Source organism: Equus quagga, chromosome 7 (genome assembly GCF_021613505.1).
Source record: "Equus quagga isolate Etosha38 chromosome 7, UCLA_HA_Equagga_1.0, whole genome shotgun sequence".
Classification (NCBI taxonomy): domain Eukaryota; kingdom Metazoa; phylum Chordata; class Mammalia; order Perissodactyla; family Equidae; genus Equus; species Equus quagga.
Genome location: NC_060273.1, coordinates 61,788,330 through 61,803,796, shown reverse-complemented (window position 1 = coordinate 61,803,796; position 15,467 = coordinate 61,788,330). Strand labels below are relative to the sequence as shown.

Below are 15,467 nucleotides of genomic sequence, written 5' to 3'. Positions count from 1 at the left end.
GACTCTAAGACAATTTTTTAATAAAATACTATGATCTACTATTCCCTGTCTGCTTCCAGGAGCAGACTACGAGCTCCTAGAAGGTAAGGGCCATGTTCATGGCAGCAGCACCGGCTACAGTCCTACTAGAACTTGGTAAATGGTCAGTAAAGGACCTTCCACAAGAAGTGGTCTCAATGTGAACAACCATCATTATCCAGGTCTTCAGATTCTGTGCCCTTTATTTGGTACCTGTTTTTTTTAAGATAGCTCCTTTGCTATAAGCCATTATCTGTTATCTCAAGATAAGTAGAAACTAGCCGTCTTCCTCAAAATTTTAAAACCTAGCAAGTGATTCAAATGTCAGTTTAGAAGGTTTCCATGCTGTTTTTCACTGTGCAAAGAATGCATTGGGAGGCTGTGAAAGACAACAGCTTGGTTTCACCTGCTCAAGGCCAGTGGATCTGGGACTGCCCTGTGGATTGCCCAGAAGGGCCTCGACACCTGCAGTTGCTGGTCCCAGTTAACTTGGCGCAGTAGTATTTTTATTCGGATAGGTGTGCAGTTCCGGCCAAGTTGGAGGGCTCAGCTAGGACTTGTCAACAGTGAATGCAGTAATTGTACCCATGAAGCTTAAGAAGACATTTTGTAAAGGAGTCACTTGCAGCCAGTCGAGCCCGTCTTGTGCAGCCGTGTGGAATGTCCTCAGATGTTGAGCATTCAACCTGGCCTGTAAGCATATGTCTCCTGGTTGTTAACTTTTCATTTTTGCATCTTGGATATTTGCAAGGATTTGTCTTGAGACTTTTCAAAAATCCCCAATTTCTCCTCTAATGTGGGCCTCCCCACCTTCTCCCACATCACGTTTCCATCGACGCTTGTGTTCTCTGTGTACGTTTCCACACTGTCTTAACCACATGTCCGACTTCCACATGAGTAGCTTTTCCCTTCCCTGGGGCCTCTGCAGAAGGCTTACACAAGGAAATTGGGACTGTTACTACAGCAAATTCATACTGGGATGGTGGTTTTCCTGTGCAGAGTGCACCGTGGATTAGCTCATTTTCCTCACACCATGGATCCAAGCTATCTGCTTCTCAGAATCTAACCTCTTTTTCTAAGAACTCTGACTTTTCACGTTTCCCTTCCATCACAAGCACTGTAGCTGTTTGGGTTTTTTCCTATCATTTTGCTCCTTGTCCCACCCCCACAGATGCCATATTTTATCAGTTTACAAGTTATTGTGCTTATAGGAATAGAGACTCTTACACCATGCCGGGATGTGGAGGCCGGGGAGTGGCTGAGCCTACTAGCTAATGACCTGCACGTCGCAGCCCGGGGCCTACATTTGAGCTTCAGTAAAGTGGCAAGACCTCACACACTGGACCTTCAGAGTTGCTCAGGTATAGTCAAAGGCATGAATGTTTGTTTAGTCCATAAATGACAAGAGCCATAGTTCCTGTGCGCTGTGTAGTTGGACATGGGGGACTGCTTTAGGAAATGCGGCTGGGCCTGGTGATTATTTCTGGGGCTCCTCGGGTCTCTGAGCTGGCCTCCAAGGCTGTTGCTGAATTACCACATCTCACACCGCTCTCGAGCTAGAATCCAGACTGATTTAGGAAACCCAGACACAGGGACTTCCTGGCGGCATTTTACTCTCTGAATAGACTGTTGGATTGGGGAGCTGGCAGCAGGTGTTAAATGTAAACCTGGTCGGAAGATGTATTGGCAAGGGTTGTTTGTCTGATCCTAAGAGCTAAGCAGACTTGCAAATCTTGTGTTTTACAATGGGTTTAGCAGAACTTGGAATGTCAAAGGGGGAGGCTATGATGGGAGACCAAGGAGGCTGAGAACCGCTGTGCCAGTTAACGGCTGCTTTAATCTCCTCGAGAAAGATCTTTAAAGGGAAAGGTCCAATAACTTTCCAAGACCAGAGTGCAAATCTGAGACACCACACAGGACAGGGAAAATTAGTGTGACTTAAGTCCCTGTCCCTTTTCCTGCGTTATCTGTGCTTTCCCTGAAGCGTGCCATTGGCATAAAAGGAAAGCCTGGAGCCGCTGGAGCTGTGTCTAGTGTCCCAGTGTCGCTGCCCGCCCGGCTGTCGGCTGTCGTTTGTTTGCGTTGCTTTCTGTGATCACGCCCCTTTTTCATCCTGCCTTTCACCTCTCCACCTCATGCCTCCCTATTTCTTAAGGCATTGAACTCTTCCTCTAATACTCCTGTCAGCAGAAGTGTACCCGAAAGGCCCTAGGAAATCTCCTTGAAGTAGTTTCAGTGAGATGTTTATGATCCTCTTCAGTCTGCCCTGCTGCACTTCCGTACTAACAAGCTTGGTCCTTCCATCACCTGGACTTCTTTTAAAAAGGAAGCCTGTGAACATTCCACCAGAAGTGCCTGAAAAATCTGTTCCTTTGGGGAAACGCACAATTAAAAGCCGCACAGAGAGAGGAGGTGACCGTTTCCAGTCACCTCCTTGTGTTGTGCGGAGAGCTGCCCTGAGCCCGCACTGCACCGAGTCCGTTAACGCTCCTGCAAATGAGAAATGGATTACTTGCCACCAGCCAGCCCAAGAGGTGGCAGGGCTGAAATAACTGTAGAGTATCAGAACGACTGCTTAAACCCTGCAAGGGGCAAAGAAACCAATGATAAAATTGCTTATAAAAACTAGTGAGGATGCCCTCATATTTCAGGCATCAAAACTTTCCATCTCCCTGGCCACACGCTGGTAACTGTTGAAGCTAGGGATGGGTGTATGGGGTGGGTTGGTTGTACCAGTCTACCATCACAAAGGTCGGAAATATTCTTACTCAGTTTGCTGCTAACTTTCCAACCCTCTGAGGTCTGCACGCTAGGAATTAGCTCCATCATACAGGAGTTAAGTTCTATCAGCGAGAGCTAGAAATCTGACCCCCCTCCTCCTTTTTCCTTTCACTCAAGGGGAAACTCGGGAGGCTCACATTTCCCCCGTAGCTAAAGCATGGCATGGGATTCAGTCCCAGCTGCTAGTTCTGGCTTGGTGGGAAGGGTAGCCTACCCAGAGGGGAGTTCCCACCAGGCCCTGGGGGTCCTAAGCCATCAGGCATCATGACAGCTGTGAGGGGAACTACCCAAAGGCTCTTCAGGGAACCCTTAGTCACAGATGTGTGGAGAGAGATCTGAGGTTACTGGAACCTCATGGTCCCTGCACGGGCTGCTGTGCCAGACTGACATCTGCATCAGACACCCCAGCCTAGGCTCACACAAAGCAACCGCCTCATGCCGCCTGAGCACACAGGTGCCCTCCCAACACACACACACACACACCCCACCAAATGTAGCAAGTCAGAAACAGACAAACGTGAAAGTCTTCAAACTAAAGACAGAAGTACTCAGGGACAGAATGCCAGGGACAGAAGCAAGGGAAGGGAGTGAGATGGGGAGAAGAGCGTTTAAATTTCAAAGGATGTAGGTTTTGGTGGACTCTGTGGTACTTGGTCTCAAGTAAACAAGACTGCTTTACAGGGATGGTTTGACTGTCCCAAAACAGAATATACTTATTTGCAACTTTGCCTCATGAAGTTAACTGGGAGAAAAGGTCTGATAATTTCCTAGGTCTATGTGACACTTTGACTGGATTCTGCTGTTGGCAGAGTTGGCATCAGAGGCCAGGAGTTATAGCTTCAGCTTGTGCTGCAAAAGCTTTTCTAGCCTGCCTCATTTTCTTCCTTTTTTTTTTTTTTTTTGGTGACAAAGATTGGCCCTGAGCTAACATCTGTTGCCAATCTTCCCCTCCTCAAAGCCCATGTACATATACATGGATTTTGTATATTTGTATAAAGGATAGTGTATATCCTAGTTGTAAATCATTCTAGTTCTTCTATCTGGGATGCTGCTTCAGTATGGCCTGATGAGTGGTGCATAGGTCCACGCCAAGGGTCCAAACCAGCGAATCTAGGGCTGCCAGAGTGCAGCGTGTGAACGTAACCACTTAGCCACGGGGACAGCCCCTGCCTCATTTTCCACAGGTGTTCAAGAAGCTGCCTTTAAACATGTGAAGGTCACCCCATCACTGTCTTCTCTAAGGTTGCCTTGTGTCTTACTGAGGCTGCTGGCTGTGCTTTTCTGGGGCAGTGACAACAGTAGGCTCCCCGCCACCTCAAGGCACTCCACATTGCTGATGAAGTTTGCCTTCAGACCTGAGGTTTGAGCCCTGTACGCAGGACCCACAGGAGTTAGGCACTGAGCTTAGACAGGATTCTGAAACATAAGACTATAGAATATTTCACTCAAGGAAAAAAATTTCCTAATGTCGCCCATGTTTTTGGCCTTGGTTGAGTAGGAACTGAAGGGTTTGTATTTAGACACTTATTTCCCACAGCTTGTTTTAGCCAGTGCAGCCACTGCATGCTGCTTCTGTCACCAATGGACAGAAGAACTGACAGAACTAAGATTAGAATCCATGTCTCTACCTTAGACTACAGCAAGTTATTCGTATTGAAGCATCCTCTTAATACACCACCTCAGTTTCCCTCCTTACGGCTAGAAGGTCGCTTCTACAGTCGTGCGTGCCTCATGTGGGAATGATGAAAGGGCTGATGTACAAGTCTTCTTAACTCTTAGGGACAGTGACATAGCCACTGTGTGCAGCCAGCTCTTTCTTCCTCTGACACGGTATTCCTGAGTTGTATTCTCTTTCACTCCAGGTTCATTACCTTCTCAATATCAAAGCAAAGGAGCTGTTAGGCCATGAAATTTCACTGAATAAACAAAGATTTGGTAGCACACTCGTCACTAGAGAAAGTATGCTTAAGAAGCAGTGTGCTCTGTTCAGAGCACTGAAGGAAGAATCATTGTGCAAAAGAGAAGGGAGCTATCAGCTATAAAAGCAGGAAGCAGTTTCCTTTTATCTAGTGCGTATTCGCAGAGACATACCCAGCATGCTCAGGGAGGCACTGGCACAGCCCGTATGTGACTCCAGGGCATGAACCTAAACTTATCATATTTCCTTGACTGAAGACAGCACCAAAAAAGATCCTAAGTTGCATCCATGGGTTCCCTCACTCATTCCCTCTGTCTGGCAGTCGTGTGTGCAAACAGCCCGACACATGTGTACCACGTGATCAGGAGTGGTATGGGGGAGGAGGGGTCTCATGTAGGCCTTCCCGGATGCTGTGCACGTGGCTTGTTTACCATGCCTGGTTTTCTCTAGTTCCATTTTCATGAGAGGGAAACTTGAGGGAAAAAAGGATATTCACAGAGCCAGATTCCAGTAGCCTCCCTTTTACACTCATTTAAATGAACTGGGAGAACGTATGAGATTAAAGACTCCATGTATACTCTGGAATAGCAGGCAGCCTTCTAAAGGATTGCTTTACTCAAATGGGGGTAAAAAAAGGTACACTGACAGAAGTTTCTGGGTCAGTCCTAAAAAATCTCCACTGTCTTGTAGGTTTTAAGAGACTAGTTTTTTCCTGACAGCTGAGTGTTTCCAGCCAAACACTTGACCTCACATTGGACATGCTGGGCTTTTAAAGAACGAACCATGTATCCATAAGGGCAGGACTCCTTAAAATTAAAAAACTCACCAGTATATGTTTGTTTAATTACATCCAACTCTGAAGGGTAGGTTATCTGTTTCCACCAGAAAAGAAAACAGTGATGTTTGTGCACAGGGTCCTAATTATTCCCCCTTCCTCTATCCTTGTCCATAAAGAGGCCCCATCAAAGCTCCCAACGATTAAAAGCCTACAGGTCGTTCTCCTATAAGGAAGCAATACTACTTAAAACAGCTATGGTTGGACTTTAACAGTTAAAAAAATAATAACCTTTAAAACCTAACTCCTAAAAAGTAAAGAGCTTTTAAATAACTAAATTAAAAAAAAAAAATCAAGACTTTATTGGATAAATGTTACACAACATTCTTTAACATTTAAGTCTCAGCATACTTTTGATGAGAAACAATTTTTGTCATTCAAGTCTACAAAATGAAATAGGCTTGTGAAGATTTGAAATACAGACAAAGGCAGCATGAAGCAAAGCTTAAATATTAAGCAACTAAAGCAATGAACGTGAAACAGCAACATGGTATGTCTAGATTTTAAATACCACCAAGTTTCATTTTTTACAAAATGAAAAGCTGGTTTATAACAAAACACCTTTGAGAATTTGTCATGAGAAAAAATATTTAGATACTTAAAATCTGACCTCTCCCAATTCTTTTGCCTTTATATTACTTCTTGGTCATTTCCATCACTCTGCACAAATAAAGAATTCTGAAGCTTAAAAATCTTGCGTATACAATCTGCCACAGCTCGGGGGCCATCTGGTTCTTGAAGTGAGCCTGAAAGGTACAGCTGGGGTCCGTACCTGAATGACCAGGACAGACCCGGCTGAAGCCCCAGGGCTGCGGGGCGGGGGCCCCACGGAAGTACACGTCTTCTTTAGAACCCCTGCTGCTACAGCTCCAAGCTGACTTCTTCCAGAGTTGATCAACTGTATAATGACTTCATGATAAAGAATTTTCCAAAAATACAATTTTAGAATGTGATCAACACTTTTAATAACTTGCCGTGTAATTAGGATTTGTATTAAACTCACTAGAAGCAAGACCGCTTACCCTTTCTTCTCGAGTCGTAAACCAGATCCTCGTCTGTTAGAGCAAATGTTCTCAACTCACCCAGAACCTTTTATTAATCCTGAGTGTGACATTATTCATTCCACACCTATACAGTAAGATTAGGGAAAGTTTGGACACTTGAGCCAAATGCTCAGTTAGTTATCTCTTATGTTGCTTCAAATGAATTTTGTATTTTTTTATTTTTTGGCATTTTCCCCCTTTTTTATATTAAGTAATCAATATGGATTATCTTTCTGGTTTAAAAAATAAATCAGTATTGCCGCTAAAAAACTTGTTTTATTATTAAAAGCATGGCACCATCAAATATAAAATGCCTTAAAAATGTAGTACTAACAGGTCCATCTGGTTTTCTCATTAATGTTTTCTCCATTCATTAAAAAAGAAAAATTAAGGTTTTTCATAATATGTATTTTCTAAAGACAAGAAAAACATTACGGTTTCCATTGATAAGAATTCATGCTCCAGGCATGAAGAATTCGATGCCGTCCTTATGGGTCTGTTTCCGCTGCTTGTTCTTTGGGCCAAGTCCCACCTGGCCCCTGTGAGAATTTCTTGCACTTAGAAGGAGGGGCTCTTCGTGAAGAGAGGTCCACATCAAAATTCAGATATTGTCACCTTTTCTAAACTAGAGGAAACCAGAAAGGAGAGGGAGAATACTAAAAAGCCTTTCCAGCTCAGTAGAATTAAGAACTGGCTCCTAGAGTATACATTTTCACTCCAAGATCAGCACTAGCCTATCCACTCTGAGTCAGAATTTGAAAGATAAGAATGTATTATAAAAATGTGCACAAAATGTTAAATACTGGTGGCAAATAAATACATCTTAATATGTTCCAACAAGCAAACATATATTCAAGATAATACAGCCCTGCTTTATTAAAGAAAAGATCCAAATTCTTTGTGGGATGGGGTGGGGCACTTTGCCATCCTTTTAGCAGGATGTTAGATAATCTTTTCTCCCGTTTCCAGTGGCACCCTGAAGGAAACCTTGGCCTCGGCATGTGTGACTACTGCTGTTTCAGAGGAGAGCCATTTGAGAAATAACCTCTGCTCATAGCTGAACTGATTAACAAACACTGAAGTAAGCACAAAGTTTTAGTATGAAAAATATTTCAGCATTTTGGCCATCCTCCTATGCCTTTTACGCCTGTCCAAACTGTACTGATAAGAACTTCACGTTCAAAAGATGTTACTGTCACTGATTCTCCAGACATAAAACTCAAGGTTTTTGTATGCGTATTTCACATCACTTTTCTCCTCATCTCATGCTCAATTTATTGCAATAGTTCATTTTTTATAAAATATTTCCCTAATGCCTATTCTTCGGTTTAATACAGCACGATTTGCAATGCCCCTTTATAGACCGTTGATGTTAACCACTGCCTTGACATGTACTTCTTAGTGCAGCTTGAACAATCTGAGTCTCCAACTGCATTCATCCTGATGCTCTGGTGTTCTCTGTCACTGCGGTACAGGTCCATGAAACCAGCAGCCTGCTAATGTCTTTGTGCTGAAATATAGTAAAGAAAAGGAAGAAAATGTAGTTAAGCACAAGTAATTATATGAGAAAAATGATGTCCTCGTTGTTTAAATTAAGCCCTTTATAGATTGTGGGATCACACCTAATTTTTTGTTTTAAATCAGTTAAACATGACCATTATTTTTTTGAGAAAACAACTTAATGCCATTCTAAACCACCAGAAGCATTCATGTTATTTCTGAAGTATATCTGGCCAAGCTCCAACACAAATAAAATGGTTGGCACCTTCACACAGTCAATCTGCACTTGAGTGTATTTTTAAAAATACTTGTTTATGAATATTTGCCTAATAAAGGGTGAATTTCAGCTTTGTCCTTTATGCTGCCATTTCTCGGGTAACGATCCAAAACTCTGCAAGTGAGCTTGGCAGCCGCGGACCACTGGGGGCACCAGCAGCCTTCCTCTAGCACAGGCCGCCACAGGCCTGCTAACAAAGTTACCTACAAAACGAGGCTGTGTAAAAATCAGCTGCAGACCACACTGTCTACATACATGCAAAAAGCCAAAGAGAGGGGCGTGGAGGAGGCCTCCTCAGAGGCAGACACAGCACATCAGAAGGCGTCAAGAGCACCAGTTTACAACCAGAGGGCAACTTCCACACACTAGTTAGACTGACCACAGTGTCCCTCATTACACCAGCAAACTGGAGTGTCGGCAGAGGCACTCTGCACCACACCTCCAACAAAAGTCAGGACTCAACGGAACATTTATAAAGGGCAAAGCGTATAAAAATCACTGCCAAGTAGCCCAACATCCAGAATGACGACCAGTGACCAGAATGCCCAACGTCACCAATCTCCCTTTAATACCAACATGTGGTAAGAAGCCCACTGAAACCCTCTATAATCTCTGATTATGCCTCTCAAACCTGGGGGCCTAAGTACCACTAAAAGTTTGAATTCCAAAAGAGGTGACCCGTGAAGAGAAAGATGATTTTTTTGGTCAAATGTATTTTTAAACCAAAGATATGGTATTTTCAGTGGAATAACGACAGACAAAATAAACATAGAATGCAAAAAGGAAAAAAGGAAAACCACCCCTATCCTTCCCAATATTTCTTTCAAACATTTCAAAGTAGGCATCTTTCCCATTCTGTGATAGAACTCTTGGCCTTTTGTTAACTTCCCAGGGCTGCTGTGCCTCCTTCACTTACTGGAGCAGGCCTGTAAGATAAATTTCACAGGGCTTCTATCACGTTTCTTCTAGAACAATGAAAAGCTACTACGAAGCACAAATACTGCACATATCAGAATGGAAGGTGAAGGTAATCCTTGCTTCTGAAGAAACAGAATGATTAACTGTTTTAAAATTTGACATCGAGCTAAGTTTTTATTTTCTAAAAACAGATATTATACTAATATAAGTATACTACTAATAAATGTAGACTCACAAAGAACTTTGGAAGTACATGTCCCCATTTTATAAAATGAAAGGAAAAAAGGTAAACAGCCAATCCCATGCACAATTCCATTTACTTCTACTTAGGACTCTCTCAGTATCTGGCTTCAACCTTAGTGAGGCCTATTCAAGTTGGCAAGAAAGCCAAGGATTGAAGCAGATCTTACCATTCCTATGAGAGGAGCGAAACCCTAAAAAAAACGGGATTCCCTCAAGAGATCACTGCAAGGGTGGCCACCATCCCATACAGGTAAGAGTCCAAAATCTCCCAGCCTCAGTCTCTCCTCCCGAATGTGCCATTCCGACCCAGCTTGCAAACTACAGCTCAAATGCAGCGATACAGCCCAATTACAGCTCTCCAGTGGCCGCTGACGCCAGAGGGCTACACGGCCTTAATGCAGGAAAGCGAAAAGATCACAGTTCAAAAGCAGCACAAAAATCCCTAAACTTTTCCTGCTGTATAAGCCCAAAATAAGCCTCTTAGGCGTATCCAAACAGGTTTTAATAAATGTACTTAATTAAATAGATTACAACTACATTTCAGCATTATCTTTTGCCACCCTCTGAGCTTTGACTTGTCTTATGTAAATGACAATGGTTTTGAAGTTAATTCACTAAGAATATATATATATGTTCATATATGGTTATATATATTCTTACATATACATTAAGAAGTAATGAATATAAATTGACAAAGAAAGATTGAGATAGTGAAAAGATAAAGAAATCCACTGTTGGACTTTCCATGGAGACTCTTGCTATCTGACATAATCTGCGATGACGCCTGACTTCTACCACCCTAGAGAAACGCCTCTCAATTCATGGAAGCTGGAAGGAGGCTGGCTCTACTTTTTTCCACAGCAGGTAACATCAGTTGAAAGTTATTTTCACTCATGAGAACTCTCACCTACATGAAGTACACCTAGCTACCAGGGTCAATGAAAACTAAGAAAAAGCAATTAATGAATTGTTTCACGTCTAGCCTAAGCTACTTGGGGAATGATCAAGTAATGACATGATGCCCTCTTCACTTTGTGGCAGGGCTTAGCACAGACAGACCTGCCCGTTTCACTGTTAACTTCAATGCTCCCAGTCTGAATCCACAGTGGTCTGTCAGACACTGTAAGGGAGCAGCAGCACTCGTCACTGTCTGATGTAATAGCTGCCATTTGTTGAGACCTATGGTAGAAAAAACCAAGTTAACAAAAATAAAGCAGTCATTCAAGTTCTTTTTAATCCATTTACCAAAAAAGAAAAATTTAAAAATAAGACCAAAATTCAGTTGAATCTTCATAATGAATTTATTCTAGGTAATTTGCTGGCTTCACAGAATGTGAAGCTTTTGTACTAAAGGAAAACAGACTCAAGGTGTGTACACACCAGCCTTGGCCAGGAGAGGGCACCCTCCGGCCCTAGTCCATTCAGCAGCAAAATGCCTCAGGGCACACCGAGATGCGGCCCTCCAATGCTAACTCACATTTAACGTCCCCACAAAAAACTTTTCCTAGCCTAACACTAGCCTAGCGGTGGAGTCCTGATCTCAGTATTCAAGGAGGGCTGAAGTCGTCATCCCTATTCGTATTTGAACTCATCATTAAGGAGTTCAGAGACCCTGTTTCGCAGAATGACCAAAAACTGCCTGAATCCCTTTCTCCTTTAATGCCAGTGCCCACCAGCGCCCACCAGCGAATACTGCTGAGGCTGAACAGACTGCGAGATCACACCTGCTTGAAATAAGTGTGACGAGACAAGCTTTCTCACTTAGGCTTTCAGAACAGAGACTTCAAATACTAAGCATATTTCAAATAAAGGATTGCTATTTTAAGCCTTATTTTTTTAAACATATTTGCTTGTCTGCTTACTTCCCTACTTTAAGTATAAATAAACAATTCATCTATCACATCAGTGTAGGCAACTCTGGGATCACTGATTTAGACAATGTTCAGTCCTTATAATATTTTTAAAATGGCAAGTTAAATCAGAAGCAGTACCACATAATTAAAAACTTTAAAAATGCTTTTCTGACACTGAAAAGGAGATAATTTATACACCTGACCTATAAACATAATTACTTCTGAATTTTAACTCAGAGAACAATTTTCTTAAATGAAGTTTAATAATGAGGTTATTTACCCTTTTGTTCCAGGAAAACTTAACTATACTATTTAGGTATATTTAATATACTATAAGTATTACTATTAACTATAACCTAACAGCAATCACACAAGAATAAAAGCAATCTGAAGGCACAATTTATCTCTGAACCTCTCCTTCCATAAGTACAACTTGTTAGCGTTCCACAATCACTCTGAAGAACCTCCTTTTGATTCTAGTCAAGAGTCAAGAAGCTGCCTCAGAGCAGATGGTCTTTCCTTGTGCATTTATTTCCCCCTCCCATCCCTTCAAACTCCACAGGAACTATTAACCTGCCAGTCTCTGGTCCACAGGGCCTGGCGCATGATTCTTTTCTGCTGGTGTTTAAGATGAGTTTCCCTCGATGCTTTTAGGGTCTCAAGAGTATTTCTTTAGAAATTGACCACATGCACAGGATCCATTAGGAAGAGTCAGGGACTCCTGGCAGTGATGCACTAAATGGAGAGAGACCCTCAGGAAAGGCAGCGATTTCATTGGAAATTACTTATTTTGTCCTTAAGAGAAAGCTTACATGCAAGCATGGCAACTATTCCTGGGAGGCAGCAGAGATATAAGGGGCAGATAAGAACAGGATACACAAACATTCAATTTCCCTTTTAGAGTGCATGAAAGAAGGAAGCAGAAAAGGTCATGCTCTCGTGGCAAAGCCCAGAATTAAAACCTAAAGAATTAAGATTATATACATGCACTTATTCAATGACTGAACATTCAATATAAATTTTCTCTTAATACAGTATAGTATGATGCAACATGACCAAGCAGGAAAAAGCATAAGTAACTGGTTAGAAAAATAGCTATTCAATTATTATTCTACAGTAATAGAATATTATTGTTTTACAAGAGACATTCTGGTTTTCTAGCCCAGTGCTATTTCTCTGACCAGTTATTTTTCTAGGGCTTTACGAAACCGCATAGTTCTTCCCAGCATACCAGGACTCACACCAAGATGTACCGCTTCCAGCCTGATTTCCTGCTAAAAGCTACACTGTGGGGGGAAATCACAGGTTTGTAATCAACAGCATCTCAAAAATGAGCCATGGGTAAAAATGACTACCCTCTGGAATATACAGCCACAACGCACACAGATCAAGGCCTTGGAATGCGAGGTATTTCCCTCCTAGGAAGGGGAAAAAAATCTCCTACTCAATCATACCAGTAGCAGTAAAAAAATATAAGGGAATGTTCGAATTAACGTCCACTTTTTCACCATTTGGCAAAATACTAGAATAATAAAACGCCAGAATCCCAGGGGAACACAGCATCTGTGCAAATTAGCTAATTTCTGCTACTTAAAAGCTGACAAGTGTAGCTTTGTGGTTCTAATACCTTGGAAAAGCTCTCCCAAGAGGACATGCCCCTGAGCCCCACCAGCTAGGATACTTCTCATTCTCTTTGGAAGGATTTGGGATGTGCCAGGCTTCTGAGACGAGAAGTGGTCGAGACTACCATCCCTCCTATGTCAGCCCCTGTCCTTGGCATAAGGGAGAGCAGACGTGGAAGACTAAGACTCCTGGAACTGACGCCATCCCTAAATGAATGGGGCAAGAGTTGAAATACAACGTTCATGCATCCTCCTTCACTATAATCCCCATGACCTCCAACCCAGCTGCCTTCCACAAATGCCAGCTGGAAATAGTTCATGCCTACTTCTAGATATTTATGGATGATCATACTATGATTACTGTAATTTCCAGGTAACACTGTTATAACATTTTTTCTGTTTATACTGAGTGTATGTTGCAGAAATACCAAGCTACCAGAATGAAATTTCTATGCCAGACACAGAAAGTGGTGGTTGTGGTAATGATAGCAAGTATTTACACAGGCTTTGTGCCAAGCACTTTATTGCTTTAAATATTTAAATTCTCACAATTACCTTGAGGAGGTACTATTATTCTCTTCATTTCACAGATGATGACATTGAGGTCACCTGCCTAAGATCACACAGCTTGGAGTGGCAGAGCTAAGTCAGGCTCTGAATCTAGGAAATCTGGCTCAAGCACCTGTACTTTCAACCATGTGCCAGAAAAGTGGAAGAGAATGATTGTTTGTTCAATAAAAACGTGATATTGGGCACTAGTGGTGCACAAATGTTAATGAATGCTCCAGCTCACCAGCATCACCGGTGAGTTATAGACTCCTGAGTATGCCTTTCTATCTTCTACACTCAACAGGATGACCCTCACATTTCTACAAAAACATTCTCAGACAAGCAAAAATTCTGTGATATTTTACCAGGGGGAAAAGCTATATTCCTTCTAGGCTTTTCAATAGCTTTTAAGTGAATCTCTGTGCTGGAGAGAAATAAATAGGGACACTCAGAGTTACAAAATTATCTCACATATTAAAAAAAAAAAAAACCCTTGCTAAAACTTGATATGCATTATAATTTCAAGTTTTTTAGTTTACATGAAAAGGAAAAAAATGTGACAACAGTATAACACTTTAGCTATGGAGTATCCAGTTTGCCTTCTAGATACTGACACTGGGATAGAAAAAAGTATAAGGGGTTTTAAATCATGATTTCTGGTTAAGATTCAGATTTCTAAGGCAATAAAAGGATGTTAACTGTCACATTCTTATGGTACAAGGAAAATTCAGTATTTACATAATGGCTGTGTTTTCAGCTTTTTTTTTTTAAAGGAAGATTAGCCCTGAGCTAACTACTGCCAATCCTCCTTTTCCTGAGGAAGACTGGCCCTGAGCTAACATCCGTGCCCATCTTCCTCTACTTTATATGTGGGACGCCTGCCACAGCATGGCTTGCCAAGCGGTGCCATGTCCACACCCGGGATCTGAACCGGTGAACCCAAGGCCACTGAAGCAGAATGTGCACGCTTAACCGCTGCGCCACCGGGCTGGCCCCTCAGCTTATTTTTAATGAGACTTTACAAAAATACCAGGAATTTGAAGAAAAAATAGTTAATTCATGCTTAAGTCAAGTTTTAAGACCAGGTATTTAAAAACTGATCTGTCTTCACATGAAAGGTTTAAGAAATTGTTTTACAAACAAAATCCATCTAATTTATTCAGCTGGAAAATGATAATTTGACTCACAAATTCAGCATTTTGATAAATCCTGATTATTTTTGAGTCTACAGTTTCTTTTCCTTTATATCTCCCTACAACCAATCTGTAATTTGTGCCATAATAACACAGACATCTATAAGAAAAAACTCAAGTTTGGCAGTTAGTTTTTTCAGAGATTAAGTAGATGCATTAAAATTTGACTCAATCCATCCCAAGATGGATTAAAAGGCATGATGTAAAAATTAACTTAAATCAATATTTTTACCAAAGTGTGGTACACAAGATGATCTCAGAATTTTCATAGATTTATCTACATATATCAAGGCATATTTGTTTTCCATTAATTGTACTGGCATAATAAGTGGAAAAAGTAAGAGTACGCAAATTTGAAAATATGGCAAAAATGTGATGGTATGTAAATAATTTAAGTTTTGGAAAATAATTAATTCTATTACTAAAATTATTAAAATGGTTTCCATATTCATAAGATTGTCTAAAACAATTGTTTTTGTCACTGGGAGGGGATGGTTTTAACCTAAACCGACTCTTAAGAGTACTTAGTGGGTAAATGCAAGCACACTAATTCACCTAAAACTTTCACCAAGAGGCGATTAGTCCTTAAAAATGGGGGCACCATTATGAGCACTGTCCAAGACTGCAGATTAATTAGGAAGGAATCCTGGAAGCCAGGCTGCCAGCATCATGTTCCTATCACAGGGCTTGACCAAGAAAAACACTCCTGTGACTTAA

At 41.6% G+C, this 15,467-nt stretch overlaps 1 protein-coding gene across 2 annotated transcripts in view; it reads right to left on the bottom strand.

Moving 5' to 3' along the window:
- Positions 1-7,446: 7,446 nt before the first annotated feature.
- The window catches only part of PWWP2A (PWWP domain containing 2A), a 32,064-nt gene continuing 24,043 nt past the window's right edge, over positions 7,447-15,467 (bottom strand). The window contains exons 3-4 of one of the 2 annotated variants that reach the window (XM_046667485.1): positions 10,593-10,712; positions 7,447-8,105 (exon numbers count right to left, since the gene is read on the bottom strand). In XM_046667485.1, the coding sequence (XP_046523441.1) occupies positions 8,092-8,105; positions 10,593-10,712 (134 nt within the window). In that variant the 3' untranslated portion in view covers positions 7,447-8,091. The remainder of the gene's footprint in view (positions 8,106-10,592; positions 10,713-15,467) is intronic. The other variant, XM_046667489.1, reaches the window with a different exon arrangement.